The sequence below is a fragment of the Geotrypetes seraphini genome, chromosome 3 (genome assembly GCF_902459505.1).
Source record: "Geotrypetes seraphini chromosome 3, aGeoSer1.1, whole genome shotgun sequence".
Lineage (NCBI taxonomy): Eukaryota > Metazoa > Chordata > Amphibia > Gymnophiona > Dermophiidae > Geotrypetes > Geotrypetes seraphini.
The window spans coordinates 359,523,189-359,541,467 of NC_047086.1; the positions used below are offsets into that span (position 1 = coordinate 359,523,189).

Sequence of the window (18,279 nt, forward strand, 5' to 3'; positions counted from 1 at the left end):
AAGAATTGTGCTCTTGGTGGGAGGGGAGCACTCCCAGTGCCAGCATGGCCATGATCCCAGAGGGTTCTATGTGGTCCTTGTTAATTATGTAAGCTTCAAACATCATATTGATGAATTCAGAGAAGGGGGGGGGGGACTCCTGTACAGGACATCCAGATGGCCCCTGTGGATGCTCCCGAGCTCCTTTGTGGGGTTTTGTGGCAGCAGCCTAGCTGCGCTTTTTGCCAGGGACACACTTGCACTGCTCCTTGGCTCAAACCTGGGCATTTTTCCTGGCCCTTGTACCATCTGGGCACTAACATCTCCTGAGGGACTAGAAGAGGCTAAGCCAGCAGCTTCCTCCCCCCCCCCACCTCACATGCCATATGGCATGTGAGACATGGACAATCCTCAGACGGCTATCCAGTACATATGGCATTAATTCAAGGTATCCTGGCCCGAGGAATCCATTATACCTGTTTTTGTGTAAAACTTAGGTATTCTGAGGCAGACAAGAGACTTTTGTTTTCAAACTGAAAAATCTAAAATAGCTGATGTGGGAGATCCTGGCTTTAACCCCAGAACTCCAAATATTCCACTTTTAAAGACACCCCCCCATTCTGTCAGCCTGTTACTCACTGTGCCATGTCGAGTGCTGCTTGCTGCTTGTAGTGAAGCTGCAGACAGCTTACAGTGAGAACCTCTGCCTCAAACAAGCCTGAAATCATGTCTGATTTTCTCTTCAGATTGCCTCTTAGGTCCAACGACCAACCGGAGAAAATCAACCCCCACTGGAACCTCGCATGCACAGTTGGGGGAGGAAAGCAGTTGGCTCCAATCCTGGAAAAACCACTATGGAACCACTCAGCCTGCGCTCAAACCCACTGCACACAGAACTTGGGACAAGCCTTGCTCCTAAGGGACTGGTCCCTGAGCTCCTGGACTGTTAGTGCAGGCTGTCCAAGTGGGTGCAGTGCAAGGCAGTCTATCCCTTGGATGCAGACCTCTGACCTGAGAGTCTGCACTCTCCTGAAGTCACAACAGGGATCCTCTGCAGCACAGAAAAGTCTCACAAACAGCAAGTAAAAACTGAATTTAAAAGAAAAATAAACAAGCAGAAAAGACAGGATTTTACCATCTCGCTTGTAGAGAGATAACTGGGGAATTGGAGGACAGCCCAGAGAGATGGGAGGGTGAGCAAAAAAATGATGAGGCTTTCTACAAAAATTTTCATGGGACTGGATTGACTACCCAAAGGTTCAAGAATAATGTGTCTTTCACACTAGAATAGCAAGTTGACTTCCTCTATGCTTTGAACAATGCTATTATACTTTATAAATCTAAATGTTGCCACTCCTAGGATGGAACAGTTGTTAGATATTTCTAGTGTCTGGACATCAGTCACACTGCAGATTTCATTTTTACATATATTGCCTGAGAATGTTACCAAAATAAAAATGACACTCATAGAGGGAAAGCTAAACCACAGGTAGTGGTTTGTGATTGCTCACAGGGGTTTAACAGCCCTTATCTAATAGACATTTTACGGAGGGGGTGGGGTAGATGAATAAAACAGAAAGGAAAGGAAAATATTACTATCAGCTAAAGCACAAAGAGAGGAGAGCTTTAAAAGAACATCTCCCAGGACTCTTGGCTATGTGTTAAATTGAATATAGTACATCAGCTCTCTTTATTATCAGCCAATGAAACAGCCAAAGGGAGGAAAACCCTTAGCCCCAGGTTGATTACTGGAACAGCCACAGGCAGCAGAAAAGGGTGGGTCATGGCCCTACCAATATTTAACCCAATAGAGTCAGCAACTAGAAAACTTAGGGACAAGGCTAGAGATTGGTTTGTTTTGCCCCTTCAACCAAAAAAGGTTATTCCTTTTACCTTTAAATAATGTTTTACACCGATGTTTTTCATCCTGTCAGCAAAGGCATTGAAAATCTCGATGTTGCTTTTGGGATGATGAAGTAAAATTTCAGTTCCTAGTCTCCAAATTATCTACAAGTTAAGAAAGACAACAATTCACAATAAAAGATTGTAATTTCAACCATCTGAAACACTAAAAAAAAAACAAAAAACAAAAAACACCCAGCATGATTTTGCTATCTGCATCACTCGTGTCTAATTTAAATACAGCACAGGCAACTGATTCACAATATCTGAAAACCTGGTGATGTTCATTTTAGTGTAAAATATTTATGCTCTATTGAATGCTGCCATGACACAAATTCCTTAAGCAATTAACTGTATCTCTGAAGATTAATCATATCATGAGAAAAACAAATGTGAACCTTTCATTTTCTATCCATTTCTGATGTTACCACAGCACTCTACAATTTCCTCAGTACATATGAAAAATAAATGCTCTTTAAAAGAAATACAAGTTTTAAAAAATAAGCTTACTACTAGAGGTGAAGGAGAGGAAAAGATAAGGTGAGACCTAGGAAAATATCATTCAACACTGAGACAACTACACTCACCCAACTGACCATCACACACCCAGTCCATAGAAAGGTATGTAAAAATGACAACTGAGGCTGATGGTCATGTGTACAATCGGGAGAGGAGGGAACATTATATTAAGGGTCAGATGGTCAGCAGGGACCTCATGAGCCAAAAAACAGCAACCAAGATATGGCCTCTACTGGATTTTGTTAAATAACATTAAATTAATTGCATAAATGACATTTTAAAGATAATTATGTGGCTACAGATGTAGTTCAGACTATTTGTATGTTAAAATACACTTCACCTTCCGTACTTGTGGTTTCAGCAATCACGGTTTCGATTATTCGCGGTTTTTAGCTTGCTGGCTCCTCTCCCCAAATTATGTCAGCTTGCATAGAGAATTGCCGATTCTAAGATTTTACAGAGAAAATTGCTGATTCCCAATCCTTTCTTCACCGTGTTTTGCCTCTCCTTCAAGAACAAGCCAGGACTCTCCACCATGCTATTCACTGTTTCACCATATTCACGATGGTTTTTAATAGAAAACTGTGAACAGTATATGAAAAACTTATTTGTGGTTTTTCTGTATTCGCAGGTCTGTTAATCCCCTATCACAGCGAATACGGACAGAGAAGTGTATGTAGAAATTAAGTAATACTTATTTGAACTGTGATTTGATGTACGTAAGACTCACTTTAAAACAGTAGCTTTAGATTCAGCATGCAAAACTTGCATAATTTGGTCACCAGTAGTTTGTAAAGTTTGGAAAAAAAAAACAAAAAACCTACCCTTAAAATTGGCATGCCCAAGAGTACTACTGTCAGGCTGAAAGAAAATATTTTACTGAAGTTCCTATGCTTAAGGATAATATGAGCAGTTACACAATGCAAACAGTGAAACAAAAAAATACAACACTTGAACACCAAAATGAAACAGCATTGTGAGAATTGCTACTGGATTTCACATTTTAGTTTAAGGTACTGTATTTCCCCAAAGATAGGCCGCAGCTTATACATTAATTTTGCAACCTGGCCTAGTGGGTGAGGCTTGCTTAAATGGGGCAGCCTATCTTAAAATCATCATTCCCTCCGGTACCTTTTTAAATCTCCCTTAAATACCTCCCTTGTTGGACGGCTGCCTCCTCCAATCTCATGGCCAGTAGTACAGGGCAGGAGCAATCTTTTTGGCATCCAACCTGGCCCTGGGATGGATGCCAAAAATATTGGGTTCACAAAAATAAGTGATGGTCGAGTTATCCAAATAATTATTAAACATAGAAAGCCCCCATCAGGTATACTTCTAAGACAGGGAGCACCGCCCACTACCAGTACTACTTGCAAAAGAGTAGGGGGAGAGAATATAGGGAGGATCTGATTTACCTTTAATGTCCCAGTCTAGCTATAAACAGTTCCAGGATGACCCAATAACTTCAAAGCAAAACAGTAGCAAATTGCAATGGATTTTGTTACAGTTTTTCTAAGTATAAAGTTACAAGCAGATTAGGAGTTTCTGATTTTCACTCTCATGTCCCTTCTGGACCTGATTCCCTTACACTGACTCTGGGCTCCTATTTGGTGTACCTACTTGTCCAAATGCTTTAATCTTTTTAGTCCTTTCTTCCTCTGAACTCCTAGAGCAGAACACCAGATGGACAGAACTCTCTCCTTTTTATTGGGTTAGGCATCCAACACACACATTTCTCACTATTCTTGTGGAGATCTTTTATTCTCACTTAGCTCTCAGATTAGAGACCTCATTCTCCATGAAAAAGAGTGCCAGAGAGGTTTATTCCCCTGAAAACGGGGACATTTTCCACGCCACGTCTGATCTGTCAGAAACAGCTACTTATATTGAAATGCCAATATTTTACTGTGTCTCACCCTGTGCACAGTACAGAAAGTTGAAGACAGGTTCCCTCCTTCCCTCATACTAACTTCTCCCAGCTTCAAATCCTCCAACCAGAATATTCTCAGGCTTCAGTGACCAAAACCCCATGGACCCATTATGATCTCATCTAGCCATAGCAAAAGATTCAGTCATCTCACTACACTGATAACTAGTGCAATATGCCCTCTGCTAGGAGGAACACAGACTTTAAATAAAAAAGGGATCAAAGCCTATTTTACATAATTAGGTAAACTGCAGCAGAAGGAAAAAAATAATTACTTACCGTATTTTCGCGGATATAACGCGCGCGTTATACGTGATTTTACGTACCGCGCATACCCCTCGCGCGTTATATGCCTGAGCGCGGTATACAAAAGTTTTTAAACATAGTTCCCACCCCGCCCGACGCCCGATTCACCCCCCCAGCAGGACCGCTCGCACCCCCACCCCGAACGACCGCTCGCACGCGCTCCCACCCGCACCCGCATCCACGATCGGAGCAAGAGGGAGCCCAAGCCCTCTTGCCCGGCCGACTCCCCGACGTCCGATACATCCCCCCCCCGGCAGGACCACTCGCACCCTCACCCCGAAGGACCGCCGACTCCCCAACAATATCGGGCCAGGAGGGAGCCCAAACCCTCCTGGCCACGGCGACCCCCTAACCCCACCCCGCACTACATTACGGGCAGGAGGGATCCCAGGCCCTCCTGCCCTCGACGCAAACCCCCTCCCCCCAACGACCGCCCCCCCCCCAAGAACCTCCGCCCGTCCCTCAGCCGACCCGCGACCCCCCTGGCCGACCCCCACGACACCCCCACCCGCCTTCCCCGTACTTTGTGTAGTTGGGCCAGAAGGGAGCCCAAACCCTCCTGGCCACGGCGACCCCCTAACCCCACCCCGCACTACATTACGGGCAGGAGGGATCCCAGGCCCTCCTGCCCTCGACGCAAACCCCCCTCCCTCCAACGACCGTCCCCCCCCAAGAACCTCCGACCGACCCGCGACCCCCTGGCCGACCCCCCCACCCCCCTTCCCCGTACCTTTGGAAGTTGGCCGGACAGACGGGAGCCAAACCCGCCTGTCCGGCAGGCAGCCAACGAAGGAATGAGGCCGGATTGGCCCATCCATCCTAAAGCTCCGCCTACTGGTGGGGCCTAAGGCGCGTGGGCCAATCAGAATAGGCCCTGGAGCCTTAGGTCCCACCTGGGGGCGCGGCCTGAGGCACATGGGCCAAACCCGACCATGTGTCTCAGGCCGCGCCCCCAGGTGGGACCTAAGGCTCCAGGGCCTATTCTGATTGGCCCACGCGCCTTAGGCCCCACCAGTAGGCGGAGCTTTAGGATGGATGGGCCAATCCGGCCTCATTCCTTCGTTGGCTGCCTGCCGGACAGGCGGGTTTGGCTCCCGTCTGTCCGGCCAACTTCCAAAGGTACGGGGAAGGGGGGTGGGGGGGTCGGCCAGGGGGGTCGCGGGTCGGTCGGAGGTTCTTGATGGGGGGGCGGTCGTTGGAGGGAGGGGGGTTTGCGTCGAGGGCAGGAGGGCCTGGGATCCCTCCTGCCCGTAATGTAGTGCGGGGTGGGGTTAGGGGGTCGCCGTGGCCAGGAGGGTTTGGGCTCCCTTCTGGCCCAACTACACAAAGTACGGGGAAGGCGGGTGGGGGTGTCGTGGGGGTCGGCCAGGGGGGTCGCGGGTCGGCTGGGGGACGGGCGGAGGTTCTTGGGGGGGGCGGTCGTTGGGGGGAGGGGGTTTGCGTCGAGGGCAGGAGGGCCTGGGATCCCTCCTGCCCGTAATGTAGTGCGGGGTGGGGTTAGGGGGTCGCCGTGGCCAGGAGGATTTGGGCTCCCTCCTGGCCCAATATTGTCGGGGAGTCGGCGGTCCTTCGGGGTGGGGGTGCGAGTGGTCCTGCCGAGGGGGGAGAAGAATCGGACGTCGAGGGGGGGCATCAGGCTTTCAGGATGGGGACAGGACTTCAAGGGGGGACAGGCAGATCTTCAAGGGGGACAGGCAGACCTTCAAGGGGGACAGGACTTCAAGGGGGGACAGGCAGACCTTCAAGGGGGGACAGGCAGACCTTCAAGGGGGGACAGGACTTCAAGGGGGACAGGCACGGAGAGGCGGGGCAGTGCACCGAAAGTCAGGGCGGGTGAACGGTGAGTCGGGGCAACCAGAGGAGAGTCGGGGCAGTGCACCGAAAGTCAGGGTGAGTCGGGGCAACCAGAGGAGAGTCGGGGCAGTGCGCCGAAAGTCAGGGTGAGTCGGGGCAACCAGATGAGAGTCGGGGAGGGCGAAAGGAGAGTCGGGGTGGCCAGAGGAGAGTCGGGCAGCATGCGCGTTATATGCCTGAGCGCGGTATAGAAAAGTTTTTGTACATATCATCGTGATTTCTGCGCGCTATACCCCTGTGCGCGTTTTACAATGGTGCGCGTTATATCCGCGAAAATACGGTAATTGTGTACACTTTGCAATTTACTATTGTCTTTCAGTGAATGCAGAGACAGAGGTCTGGTAATCAAAGAAAAATAACTTTATTGTAAGAAAATGTACTGCTACCCATAGTATATATGAGTTCAAATGTGTAATATCAAAAGTGAATGCAGGGGTGTTATTTTTGCTTGCACTGTTGGTATTAGTAATTTGTACACTCTATTCTCTTAACTCTGAGAAATCTTTTAAATGTGTCAGCACAACCCCATACATTCAATTAAACTAACACCACTCCCCGACTATGATTTATATAGAAACGTGCTCCATGTGAGGATCCTTAGCAAAAATTTTCATTGGTAACAAAAATAAAAAATAATTATCATAATAATCTTAATTGTGATCCCACTGGAGACAGAAAATAAATCTGCATATAATAAACCACTTTGATCACAGAATGGAGGTATATCAAATCCCTTATCCAATCATTCATTAGCTGAACTACAGTAATATTATTCTGCGTCTTGGAGGGTAGTAGTTGGGGGAGCTGGGTAAAGGGATCCGTTTGCCATGGGAGGCTTACAACATTCCTTTGATGCTACAGGAAGCTCCTACCTCAGGAGCAGCCTGTAGTTCCTTAGTTGTAGTATCTGCCAGAATCTGAAAGTAACTCAGCATTAGTTCAGCAGCCCTCTGCCACTGGTTCTGAAACAGGGCTTCCTGAATGTATTCCAAACATATTGATGTGCTTTGGTGAAAATCATTCTTCCGCCGGACATGAAATTCTGTGTAAAAGAAACATTGACCATGTTATTCAACTGCAGAATTAAAGGATTCTTTTTCCTCCTAAATAAACATTATGATAGAACAATCTTAATAAAGGGATCCAATATCTGCTTCTGGCTTAAAAGCTACCCCCCATGGTCTTATGCACCAAGGTGGCTGCTTTTAGGACTGATATTAAGATTCGATTGTCCACCATTCACTGTAAGCATGAAAATGGAGTACAATAATGCCCAGAGGAACAATGATCAAACACTGAGCTGCAGTTTAAATTAGGATAGCATATATAGAAAAGTCAAGGCCAAACACGGACCACATCAGAAAAAAATTTACATCAGGCAGAACATGGTGAAAAGGCAAAAATAGCAGACAGGAAAGTTATGAACCATGTGCTACAGAGAAAGTCCAGCTGGCTCTTTAAGTAATGGTCATAAGCAGAGAAAAGTATATAGTTTAAATGCACCATGGACAAGTTATGAAAGAGGAACAAAGTAGAACGAGGTGACAGAGAAGGCATGGATACTAAACAAGAAGTTTCAGGCAGAACTAATGGAACCTGCTTTATGTTAGAAATCATGCTTATACTAATATTTACTGGTTCCATGATTTATATATCCCCTATTATTTGCATCTATGGGGTCCTTTTATCAAGCTGCGGTAGGGGTTTAACGTGCGTTTAAACTGCCTGCCGCGCTAGCCGCTAGTGCCTGCATTGAGCAGGCGTTAGTTTTTTAGCCGGCCGCGGGGGTTAGCACATGATGAAATGTCCGATGGGCTAACCCTGCTAGCGCGGTTTGATAAAAGGACCCCTATGTTTTTTCTATGTTAGAAAAAATGCTTATATACTGACAATTATTGGTTTTATGATTCACATATCCTTTATTTGAAATTTTGTTTGATGCTCCCCTCCGTTTATCAGCAGTCAAGGTTTTAATCACATTCAAACCCATGTGGCTGTTTTTTTACCTATATTTTTGCTGTTCTTATAGCTTTTAGTTTTTTTATGTATGTTTCTATACTTACATTCATGTCTTTTGCACTTATTTACTTACCCCCTCTTTTATGAACGCATAGCGCAGGTTTTAGCGCCAGCAGCGGCGGTAACTGCTCCGATGCTCATAGAATTCCTATGAGCATAGGAGCAGTTATCGCCACTGCCAGCACTAGAACCCACGCTATGTGTTCGTAAAAGATGGGGTTAGTTTTTTTTTTTTTAGTACAATATTGTTATTTTTATGCTTTTTGATATCATTGAATTATTGATGTTCTTTTTAAGAGTTTATTTTATATTCATTTTAATTGCATTATGTATTTGTGTATTTTTGCAGTCTTGATTTTTATTGATAAAAGGTGTATATACATTTTCAGACCGACATACATACCCTTGAGGCAGGCCTCCATCTGGACACCGAAACACGGACCGTGTCAGGTCATCAACTAGGTCATTCAATTTTAAGGACATTACAGCTATACACCTGCAAAATAGTACTTTATATCCATGTACTTTTATATGTATTTTAATCTGAGTCCATATGAATAAATATTGTTTGTTTCAAGGTTGATGTATTCTATCCCACTCCCTACTTGCATTCTTTTTTCGTTGTATTTTACGTGGAGTTTCTGTTCCTTTTTTTCTGGTGTGCATTTATACTTACAAAACAACCACATATGAATGAAAAAAATAAATAAATTTTCGGCTCACGTCATTTCAGTAAAAGTTCACAATGACCTGTACACAAAGTACAGTATTTCCCTATCACCAGAGGACTAACAATCTATGTCTATGCTGGAGGAAATGGAAAGTTAAGTCAAGTCAATTTCCAAAGGTCACAAGGCATATCAGTAGGCTCTGAACCCTGATTTTTCACCACTCTTAACTACTAGGCTATTCTGTTGCATCTCCCAATGGAAGAAATGTCAGCTCTATTAATAATTCAGATATTATGGTAAAACGCTATTTTATGGAAGTCTTTAAAATACCAGAAAATTCACTACCGCCCCTTACAGGGCCTACTATTTGCCTACAAAGTCTCAAAACCTATAAAATGAAGATCGCGACCAGCAGGAAGCCCCATTAGATGTTACCGCATGGTTGGAAGAATCAGATAGAGAAGTGGCTATACCAGCCACTCTCTTATTGATTGTTGCATTATCTCCAAAAAAGGATTCGATTCTCAAATTATTCTTTAAAAACAGATCTAAAAACTTCCTAGGGTTCAGATATTCCCTGACGTTTCAAGGGAAACGCAGAAAAAGATACACAAGTTCCTAATTTTGAAGCCTGGAGTGACTCAGATAGGGGGTCTCTTTTTTCTTAGGAACCCCTGCAAGTATATTGTTAGATATCATTCTTTAAAATATGTTTTTGTTGACCCGTCTTAACGAGTTAGTTTTCTCTCCCTAAAACACCTGGAGAATGAAGGAATAACTGCTTCCTAATACCGTGGAACTTTGGTTTACGAGCTTAATTCATTCCAGAAGCATGCTCGCAAACCAAATTACTCGTATATCAAAGCAAGTTTCCCCAAAGGAAATAAGGGAAACTCGCTTGATTCGTTCCACCTCCCCTCCCCCCGGTGCTGCTCCACCCCACCCCATCCCCAAAAGACCCCCCCACCCCCAAGGTCACTGGTGCGCTTCCACATCCCCCCCTGTGAACCGGCATCATCCCCCTACCCGCAAATGCCGCCTCCCCCCGCGAACCAGCATCGCCCCCCCCCCCCGCACGAACCAGCATCCCCCGCCTGCCCAAACTGAAGGCTTACCCCTAATCTGGCACCGGCAGGCAGCACCAACCCACAGGAGGTGCCGGTGCCTGAAGATCTGCCTCTTCCCGGACTGGGCCTTGAGCATCTGCGCATGCTCAAGGCCTTCTGGCTCTCGTTTTCTCCTTCCCTCTTTCTATTCTGCATCCCAAATTCATGCCTCCCTTCCTCCCGTGGGCGTTTACCTCCTCTAGCCAGCTCCCTCCTCTCAGCCACACTTCCCTTCGCAAAGCTGCGGCCGCGGTTCCTACATGTGGCATGCAGCTGACCCAAAAGCCTTCCCTCTGACATTGGGGGGGAGGGGTGTTATCACATTTCCTCTTATTTGCTACAACCAAAAAGCTAAGTGGTTTACATTTTTAAAATAATGAGTTTGGGAGAAATAAGGTCAGAAACATAATCAAAACATTATAAGGGAAGAGGGAGATAGAGGGAAATTATACACTGGTGAATCTGATGTCTGTGCAGGGCAAAATGGTGGAGACAATTATAAAAAACAAAATGACAGAACATATACATAAAGCATGGATTTAGTCAACAGAAATCTTGCCTTACCAATCAACTGCATTTCTTTGAAGGAGTGAATGAACATGTGAATAAAGGTGAGCCGATTGATATTGGATTTTCTAAAGGTATTTGTCAAAGTGCCTCATGAAGGGGTTATGAGGAAATTAGAAAGTCATGGGACAGGAGGTAATGTCCTATTATGGATTAAGAACTGGTTGAAATTATTTGGTTTTGTGGGACTGTATGTTGCTTATATCTTGCCTTCTAGAAACATAGAAAATGACGGCAGAAAAGGGCTATAGCCCACCAAGTCTGCCCATTTCAAATTCTACTGAAGAGTTACAATATATTTTTGGCATTTATCCTACTGAAAATGTTTTTCCTATTTGTAGCTATTTTCTTTGTTGATTTCTTTTTGAAAATTAAAAAACAAACAAAAAAAAACTTGTTAAAAGACAGAAAATAGAAAGTAGTTTTAAATGGTCAATATACTCAATGGAGAAATGTAAATAGTAATGTTCTCCAGTGGTCTGTGCTGGGACTGCTGCTTTTTAACATATTTATCAATGATCTACAGATGGAAATAACTTTGCTGATGACACAAAGTTGTTCAAAGTTGTTAAAACGCAAGATGATTGTGAAAATTTTTAAGAGGATCTTATGAGACTGGGAGGCTGGGCATCAAAATGGCAGATGACGTTTAATTTGAGCAAGTGCAAAGCGATTCATGTGGGAAAGAGGAACCCAAACTATAGTTAAGTGATGCAGGGCTCCACATTAGGAATCCCTGCTCAGCGAAAGGATCTAGATGTCATAGTTGAGGATATGTTGAAACCCTCAGCTTAATGTGTGGCAGCAGCTAAGAATGCAAGCAGAATGCTAAGAATTATCAGATGAAAATGTTATAATGCCCTTGTATCACCGCACCTCAAATACTGTGTGCAATTCTGGTTGCCGTATCTCAAAAAACGATGTAGTAGAATTAGAAAAGGTACAGAGAAGGGCTATGAAAATGATAAAAATGCTAAAATGGCTAGGGCTCTTCAGCTTGGAGAAGAGAAGGCTCAGGGATGACATGACAGGTCTATAAAACACGGAGTGAAAAGAGTAGAAAAGGCTAAGTGCAGTGATCAAACTTGAGCCGATATCTGCAGTGACGTCGCAAAACAAATCTACTGTAGATGCATTTAATTTTTAAAAGGGCAACTATGATAAAATGAGGAAAAATATTAAAAAGAAGCTAAAAGGATCAGTTGCAAAGGTTAGGACAATAAACCAGGTGTGGATGTTATTTAAAAATATCATTGTGGAAGCCCAACCAGATGTATTCCATGTATTAACAAAGGTGGAAAGAGGAGGCAATGAGAGCCGACATGGTTAAAAGGTGAAGTGAAAGAGGCTATTAGAGCCAAAAAATTAGAAAATAAGAAGAGACACAAGCACTGGTAAGTTAGAAGCAAAGCATTGATAAAGAAAGTTAAGAAAGAATATGAAGAGAAACTTGCCAAAGAGGCAAAAATTCATCTCAATTTTTTTAGGTATATCAGAAGCAGAAAACCTATAAGGAAATCTGTGGGACTGTTGGATGATCAAGGAGCATTCAGGCCATAACGGAGAGACTGAATTAATTCTTTGCTTAATGGTCTTTACGGAAGAAGATGTAAGAGCTCTACCTGAACCAGAAATGGTTTTCAAGGGTGATGATGTGGAGGAACTGAAAGAAATCTCAATGAATCTGGAAGATGTACTAAGCCAAATCAACAAGTTAAAAAGTGATAAATCACCTGAACCAGATGATATATATCCCAGGGTACTAAAAACTCAAACATGAAATCGCTGACCTGCTGTTAGTGATCTGTAATCTGTCACTAAAATTGTCTGTAGTACCTGAAGATTGGAGAGTGACCAATGTTAGGCCAATTTTTAAAAAGGGGTCCAGGGGAGATCTGGGAAATTATAGACTAGTAAGCCTGACTTCAGTGCTGGACAAAATGGTGAAAACAAATATAAAAAAATAAAATTGTGGAACATGTAGACAAACATGATTCAATGGGACAGAGTCAGCATGGGTTCTGCCGAGGGAGGTCTTGCCTCAGCAATTTCCTTGACTTCCTTGAAGGTGTGAATAAACATGTGGATAAAGGTGAGCCAGTTGATGTAGTGTATCTAGATTTTCAGAAATATTATGACAACATTCCTCATGAGAGGTTCCTGAGAAAATTAAAGAGTCATGGGATAGGTGGCAAAGTTCATTTGTGAATTAGGAATTGGTTATCAGATAGAAAACAGAGGATAGAGCTAAATGTCATTTTTCTCATTAGAGGAGAACAAACAGTGGAGTGCCAAAGGGATCTGTACTGGGACCGGTGCTATTTAACTTATTTATAAATAATCTGGAAATTGGGACAACGAATGAGGTGATTAAATTTGCAGATGACACTAAACTATTCAAAGTTGTTAAAACGCATGCTGCAAGCAGACCTTAGAAAATTGGAAGACTGGGCAATGTGGATAAATGTAAAGTGATGCACATTGGGAAGAATAATCCAAATCACAGTTACCAGATGCTAGGTTCCACATTGGGGGTTAGCGCCCAAGAAAAAGATCTGGGTGTCACTGTACACAATACGATGAAACCTTCTGCCCAATGTGCGGCGGAAGCCAAGAAAGTAAACAAGATGCTAGGTAAGAATTATTAGAAAAGGGATGGTAAACAAGACTAAGAATGTTATAATGTCTTTGTATCGCTCCATGGTGCGATCTCAACTGGAGTACTGCATTCAATTCTAGTCTCCTTATCTCAAGAAAGATATAGCGGCACTAGAAAAGGTTCAAAGAAGAACGACTAAGACAATAAAGGGGATGGAATTCCTCTCATATGAGTAAAAACTAAAAAGTTTGGGCTCTTCAGCTTGGAAAAGAGACGGCTGAGGGGAGATATGAATGAAGTCTACAAAATCCTGAGTGGAGTAGAATGTGTACAAGTGAATCAATTCTTCACTTCGTCAAAAATTACAAAGACTAGGGGACACTCAATTAAATTACAGGGAAATTATTTTAAAATCAATAGGAGGAAATTTTTTTTCACTCTGAGAATAGTTAAGCTCTGGAATGCACTGCCAAATGTTGTAGTAAGAGCAGATAGTATAGCTGGTTTTAAGAAAGGTTTGGACAGTTTCCTGGAGGAAAAGTTTATAGTCTGTTATTGAGACAGACATGGGGGAAGCCACTGCTTGCCCTGGATCAGTAGCATGAAATGTTGCTACTCTGGGTTTTTGCCGGGTTGTAGTGACCTGGAATGGCCACCTTGAGGATGGGCTACTGGGCTAAGTGGACCATTGTTCTGATCCAGTAAGGCTATTCTTATGATGTCATATTCGGGCTTGCCTGAGAAATATTTCACATGAAACTCAAACGAGTTTGATCTTAAAAAGATAACCTCAGCTTCTCTCAGCTGCAAGCAAGGCAGCAGGTAGGGACAGCAGTGTACCCACACAGGAACCATGAAATTAGTCTTCTGAAGATAAATAATTTAGTTGCAGAGCAAGAAGGTAGCCACAGTATGAAGGAGGGAATGGACTCAGGTAGCTGTGAATTTTCCCATTTGGCTCAAAGGTTTGAGAAACATGCTTTCCATGCTTAACTAGGGACCCAGGTTCACACAACCTCTTACACATGGTGAAGAAGAATCTTGAAACCAATTTCTGCTGGGAAAAAGGAGAAATTAAATGAAAGGTTCTTGCTTGGATTCAGCCAAGTATTTCCAAGGCAATGTTCTTTCTTCCAGCTCTTCAATTTGCAAAACAATTATAGCTCAACTATATCAGGGAGAAATGGTTCAGGAGCCTACAAGTATAAAGCCCAGAACCTGCATGTTGTCACCAGCTGTTCAAGACAGAAAAACACCAAACATCTGTGCCTGCATCATGCCCTTAAAGGGTGAATCACATGAACTATTTGATTTCTGTCTCCATCCACTGGTTGATGGAACAACACCCACAGATTCTGGACTAGTCTGATACAAACGCTAAGGAATGTGTAAGTCATACACTAATACACAATCTAATAACTGAAAGTCTTGAATGAAATAAAAGAAAACAAAATCCTATTAAAAGGATGCCCAATCAATAATTCCTAGTAGGCCAAAAATCAACCTCTGATAAGAGAAAAATTATCCTCGGGATGTCAAAGAAAAAATTACAACAGGTTTTTGTTTTTCCTTTACAACACCATTCAGCACTACCCAAAACAGTTTATGAATAGAGTCAAGATTGCCAAATAAAGAATAAAAACAGTACCTAGAAGGTGAAGGTGCCTGGGGAGTAGCAGCACAGGGACTGTTGGATATGAGCTTCCTGGTGTGTCTTCTGAACAGTTGTCTGCTACCGCCTCTCCAGTTAACTCATGATCCATCAGCACCATTCCTTAACAACAAAACCAGCAAGTTAATTGAATCAAGAGCACTCTTCTGTGCCAAATAGTTTAAAATCCTACACACTCAAGACTTTATATTTTACAAAATTACAGTACGCACAGAGCCACATTTCCCATTTTTACTATTATCTTGTGTACATGAAAGGTGCCACTACAATGTTGTCATCCAAAAAGGTGAAGTGTGATCAGAAACATTAGAAGCTTCCAAAACACATTTCTGGAAATGTGCGCCAATCCTGTTACTTAAGGATCATCCCTGTGGATTTGAACATGTGAGATTCCGCTTCGTCAGTTTTTGGATGTTGTACCAAGAATGGAACACAGCTTACTAATAATGAACATAAGAACTGCCATACTGGCACAAACCGAAGGTCCATCAAGCCCAGCATCCTGTTTCCAACAGAGGCCAACTCAAATCCCAAGTACCTAGCTAGATCTCAAGTACTGTAGTAAAACATATTTTATACTGCTTATCCTAAGAATAAGCTGTGGATTACCCCAAACCATCTCAATAATAGCCAATGGACTTCTCTTTTAGGAAATTATCCAAGCCTTTTTTTAACTTGCAAAGAGCATCCATGCAACTTCCTATCATCTCAGCTCTTTATGATTATAGCCTATGAGAAACACAACAAAAAAGGGCTCTTTAACTAGATATAAATTGCAAACTGCAATATTTGCATGCCACATTTGTTGGGCAAGAATATTACCTTTACACTACAAGTCAGCTGAGAAGAAGCAAGACAAAAAACTAAAAAGAGATCCAGAAGATCCTGCATTACAAATAAATTAAGCCAGAAAAATCACAAATCCAAAGATATCTTTAATTTCCTTGAGATGTAATGAATATATGGCACAGATAAGCATTATACACTATCAATCCTTATTATATCAATCCTATTATATCCACAACGGCATATAATAAACTTCAAAGTGCCTAATTTCTAAGCAATCTTTTTTTTCAGATAATACATTTCTAAGTACCTCTATGGGTCTTCAGTTCCAGCCAACCACCAGCCAAATTATTTCAAGGCTTGATTCTCTTTCTGGCTTTTAGTCATCATCAGACCTTAGGTTTGTTTGTTTTTTTAAAGTGCTTGTGCTCTATACTCTATGTTTTGTGCAAATCAATAAACTTTTCTTATACAACTTTAAAACTTTTGTACTTAGCTTTAGCTATTTCTTCATTCTTTTTTTGAACCTCAGGAAGGACCTTAAGGTTCAACCAGTTTCGCCCGAAGGCTTTTTCAAGAACAGGTTCCCCCTTTTGGTTTTGCTCCACAGCATCCTGATCTGTGTTCTATGTACATATGGGGAGGGGACCGTTCTTGAAAAAGCCTTCGGGCGAAACTGGTTGAACCTTAAGGTCCTTCCCGAGGTTCAAAAAAAGAATGAAGAAATAGCTAAAGCTAAGTACAAAAGTTTTAAAGTTGTATAAGAAAAGTTTATTGATTTGCACAAAACATAGAGTATAGAGCGCAAGCACTTTAAAAAAACCTAAGGTCTGATGATGAATAAAAGCTAGAAAGAGAAACAAGCCTTCAAATAATTTAGCTGGTGTTGGCTGGAACTGAAGACCATAGAGGTACTTAGAAATATATTATCTGAAAAAAAAAGACTGCTTAGAAATTAGGCACTTTGAAGTTTATTATATGCCGTTGTGGATTGATGGTGCATATTACATAGACAACGTCATAAACAACATTGGGCTATTTCAATACAACAGATAGGCATTAAGCACAAAATTAAGGAAATAGAATTGAAGTTTATTTACAGAAAAATAGCAGTTTCATTTTCTTCTTTCACAGAAAATGACTTCCATGACAAAAGAAATATAGAAGGGCACAGTTGGGCAGACTCTGAATATTTTACTTGCACACCTGCAAATTTACATCTGGATATTACATGTGCTCAAGAACAAGTGTACGTTTGTGCACCTGCAAAGTAGGAATAATTTGTTTAATTCGTTTTCTATCCCGTTCTCTCCAAAGAGCTCAGAACCGGGTTACAGGTTAACTAGTTAAAAAAAACAACAACCCCCACATACACACAAGTACCTATGTTTCTTTAGAAGATAACACCTAAATAGATGTCCTGTAACATACCAAGGTTTAGGTTCATTACTATCAAGTACGTGCAAACCTCTGAGAAAGAAATCAATTAAACACTCTTAAAGTACGTTTCAACAAAGGTAACAAATATAAGAGGTCTGGTAATTAAAATTTTGGATAAACGCGAACCCAATGTTATACCGTATAGAGAACGGTCGGAGAACTATCATGAACAATCTGAAACGCAACAGCCGAAAGGAGAAAGCAAGGAAACTCTCAAAGAACTTCTCAGATACCGCAGTCGCCATAGCTCACCCAACCCGGAAGAGCAAAAGGTAATAAGAAGCGCAACTATGCTCTCCCGCGCCTGCGCGAGTGCCTTTTCTACACATGCGCAAATCAAATTAGCTGACAATTTATTTTTCCGAAACCTCCAGGCCTTGAGGAGTTAGATGCTATGATGTTTTCATTATAGAATGACTATAATTATTGCGTAACTGGGAGAACAAAGGAAAAAGTCGATTGGAGGAGAGAGTCCCTTGCGCTTTATTAACCACGAATACTGTTACAAAATACTGTACATTGTTAATGTACTTCAAAAAACGTGGGAGCAAACTAACAGCGGGTGCTATGTTGTGCATATCATGTTTTCTTTGTATTGTTGTTCTTGGCTACATTTCTTGGACGGGGGAAGGGGGTTCCTTTTAAATTTTTTTCCTGTGCCTGTGTATTGCTGCCTCTCTCCCTTGTATGCTGCTTCTTGTGTTGTGTTGTGTTGTATAATTTTGCTTGTATTGTCCATGCTTTGTGTACACCTTTATTTTGTTTGATTGCTTTCTTAATAAACATTTTCAAACAAAAAAAAAAAAACACATTGTTTACACCCTGCCTAGGCACTTCTGGAACATAGTACAGTGGTATCTTGGTTTGCGAGCATAATTCGTTCCAGAAGTATGCTCGTAATCCAAAGCAAATTTTCCCATTGGAAATAATGG

At 42.5% G+C, this 18,279-nt stretch overlaps 1 protein-coding gene across 2 annotated transcripts in view; it reads right to left on the reverse strand.

Annotated features, from left to right (window-relative positions):
- The window catches only part of TAF1A (TATA-box binding protein associated factor, RNA polymerase I subunit A), a 69,481-nt gene extending 51,862 nt beyond the window's left edge, over positions 1-17,619 (reverse strand). Inside the window, exons 1-4 of one of the 2 annotated variants that reach the window (XM_033939104.1) lie at positions 17,486-17,619; positions 15,098-15,223; positions 7,360-7,529; positions 1,873-1,986 (exon numbers count right to left, since the gene is read on the reverse strand). In XM_033939104.1, the coding sequence (XP_033794995.1) occupies positions 1,873-1,986; positions 7,360-7,529; positions 15,098-15,221 (408 nt within the window). In that variant the 5' untranslated portion in view covers positions 15,222-15,223; positions 17,486-17,619. The remainder of the gene's footprint in view (positions 1-1,872; positions 1,987-7,359; positions 7,530-15,097; positions 15,224-17,485) is intronic. The other variant, XM_033939106.1, reaches the window with a different exon arrangement.
- Between the last annotated feature and the right edge of the window lie 660 nt (positions 17,620-18,279).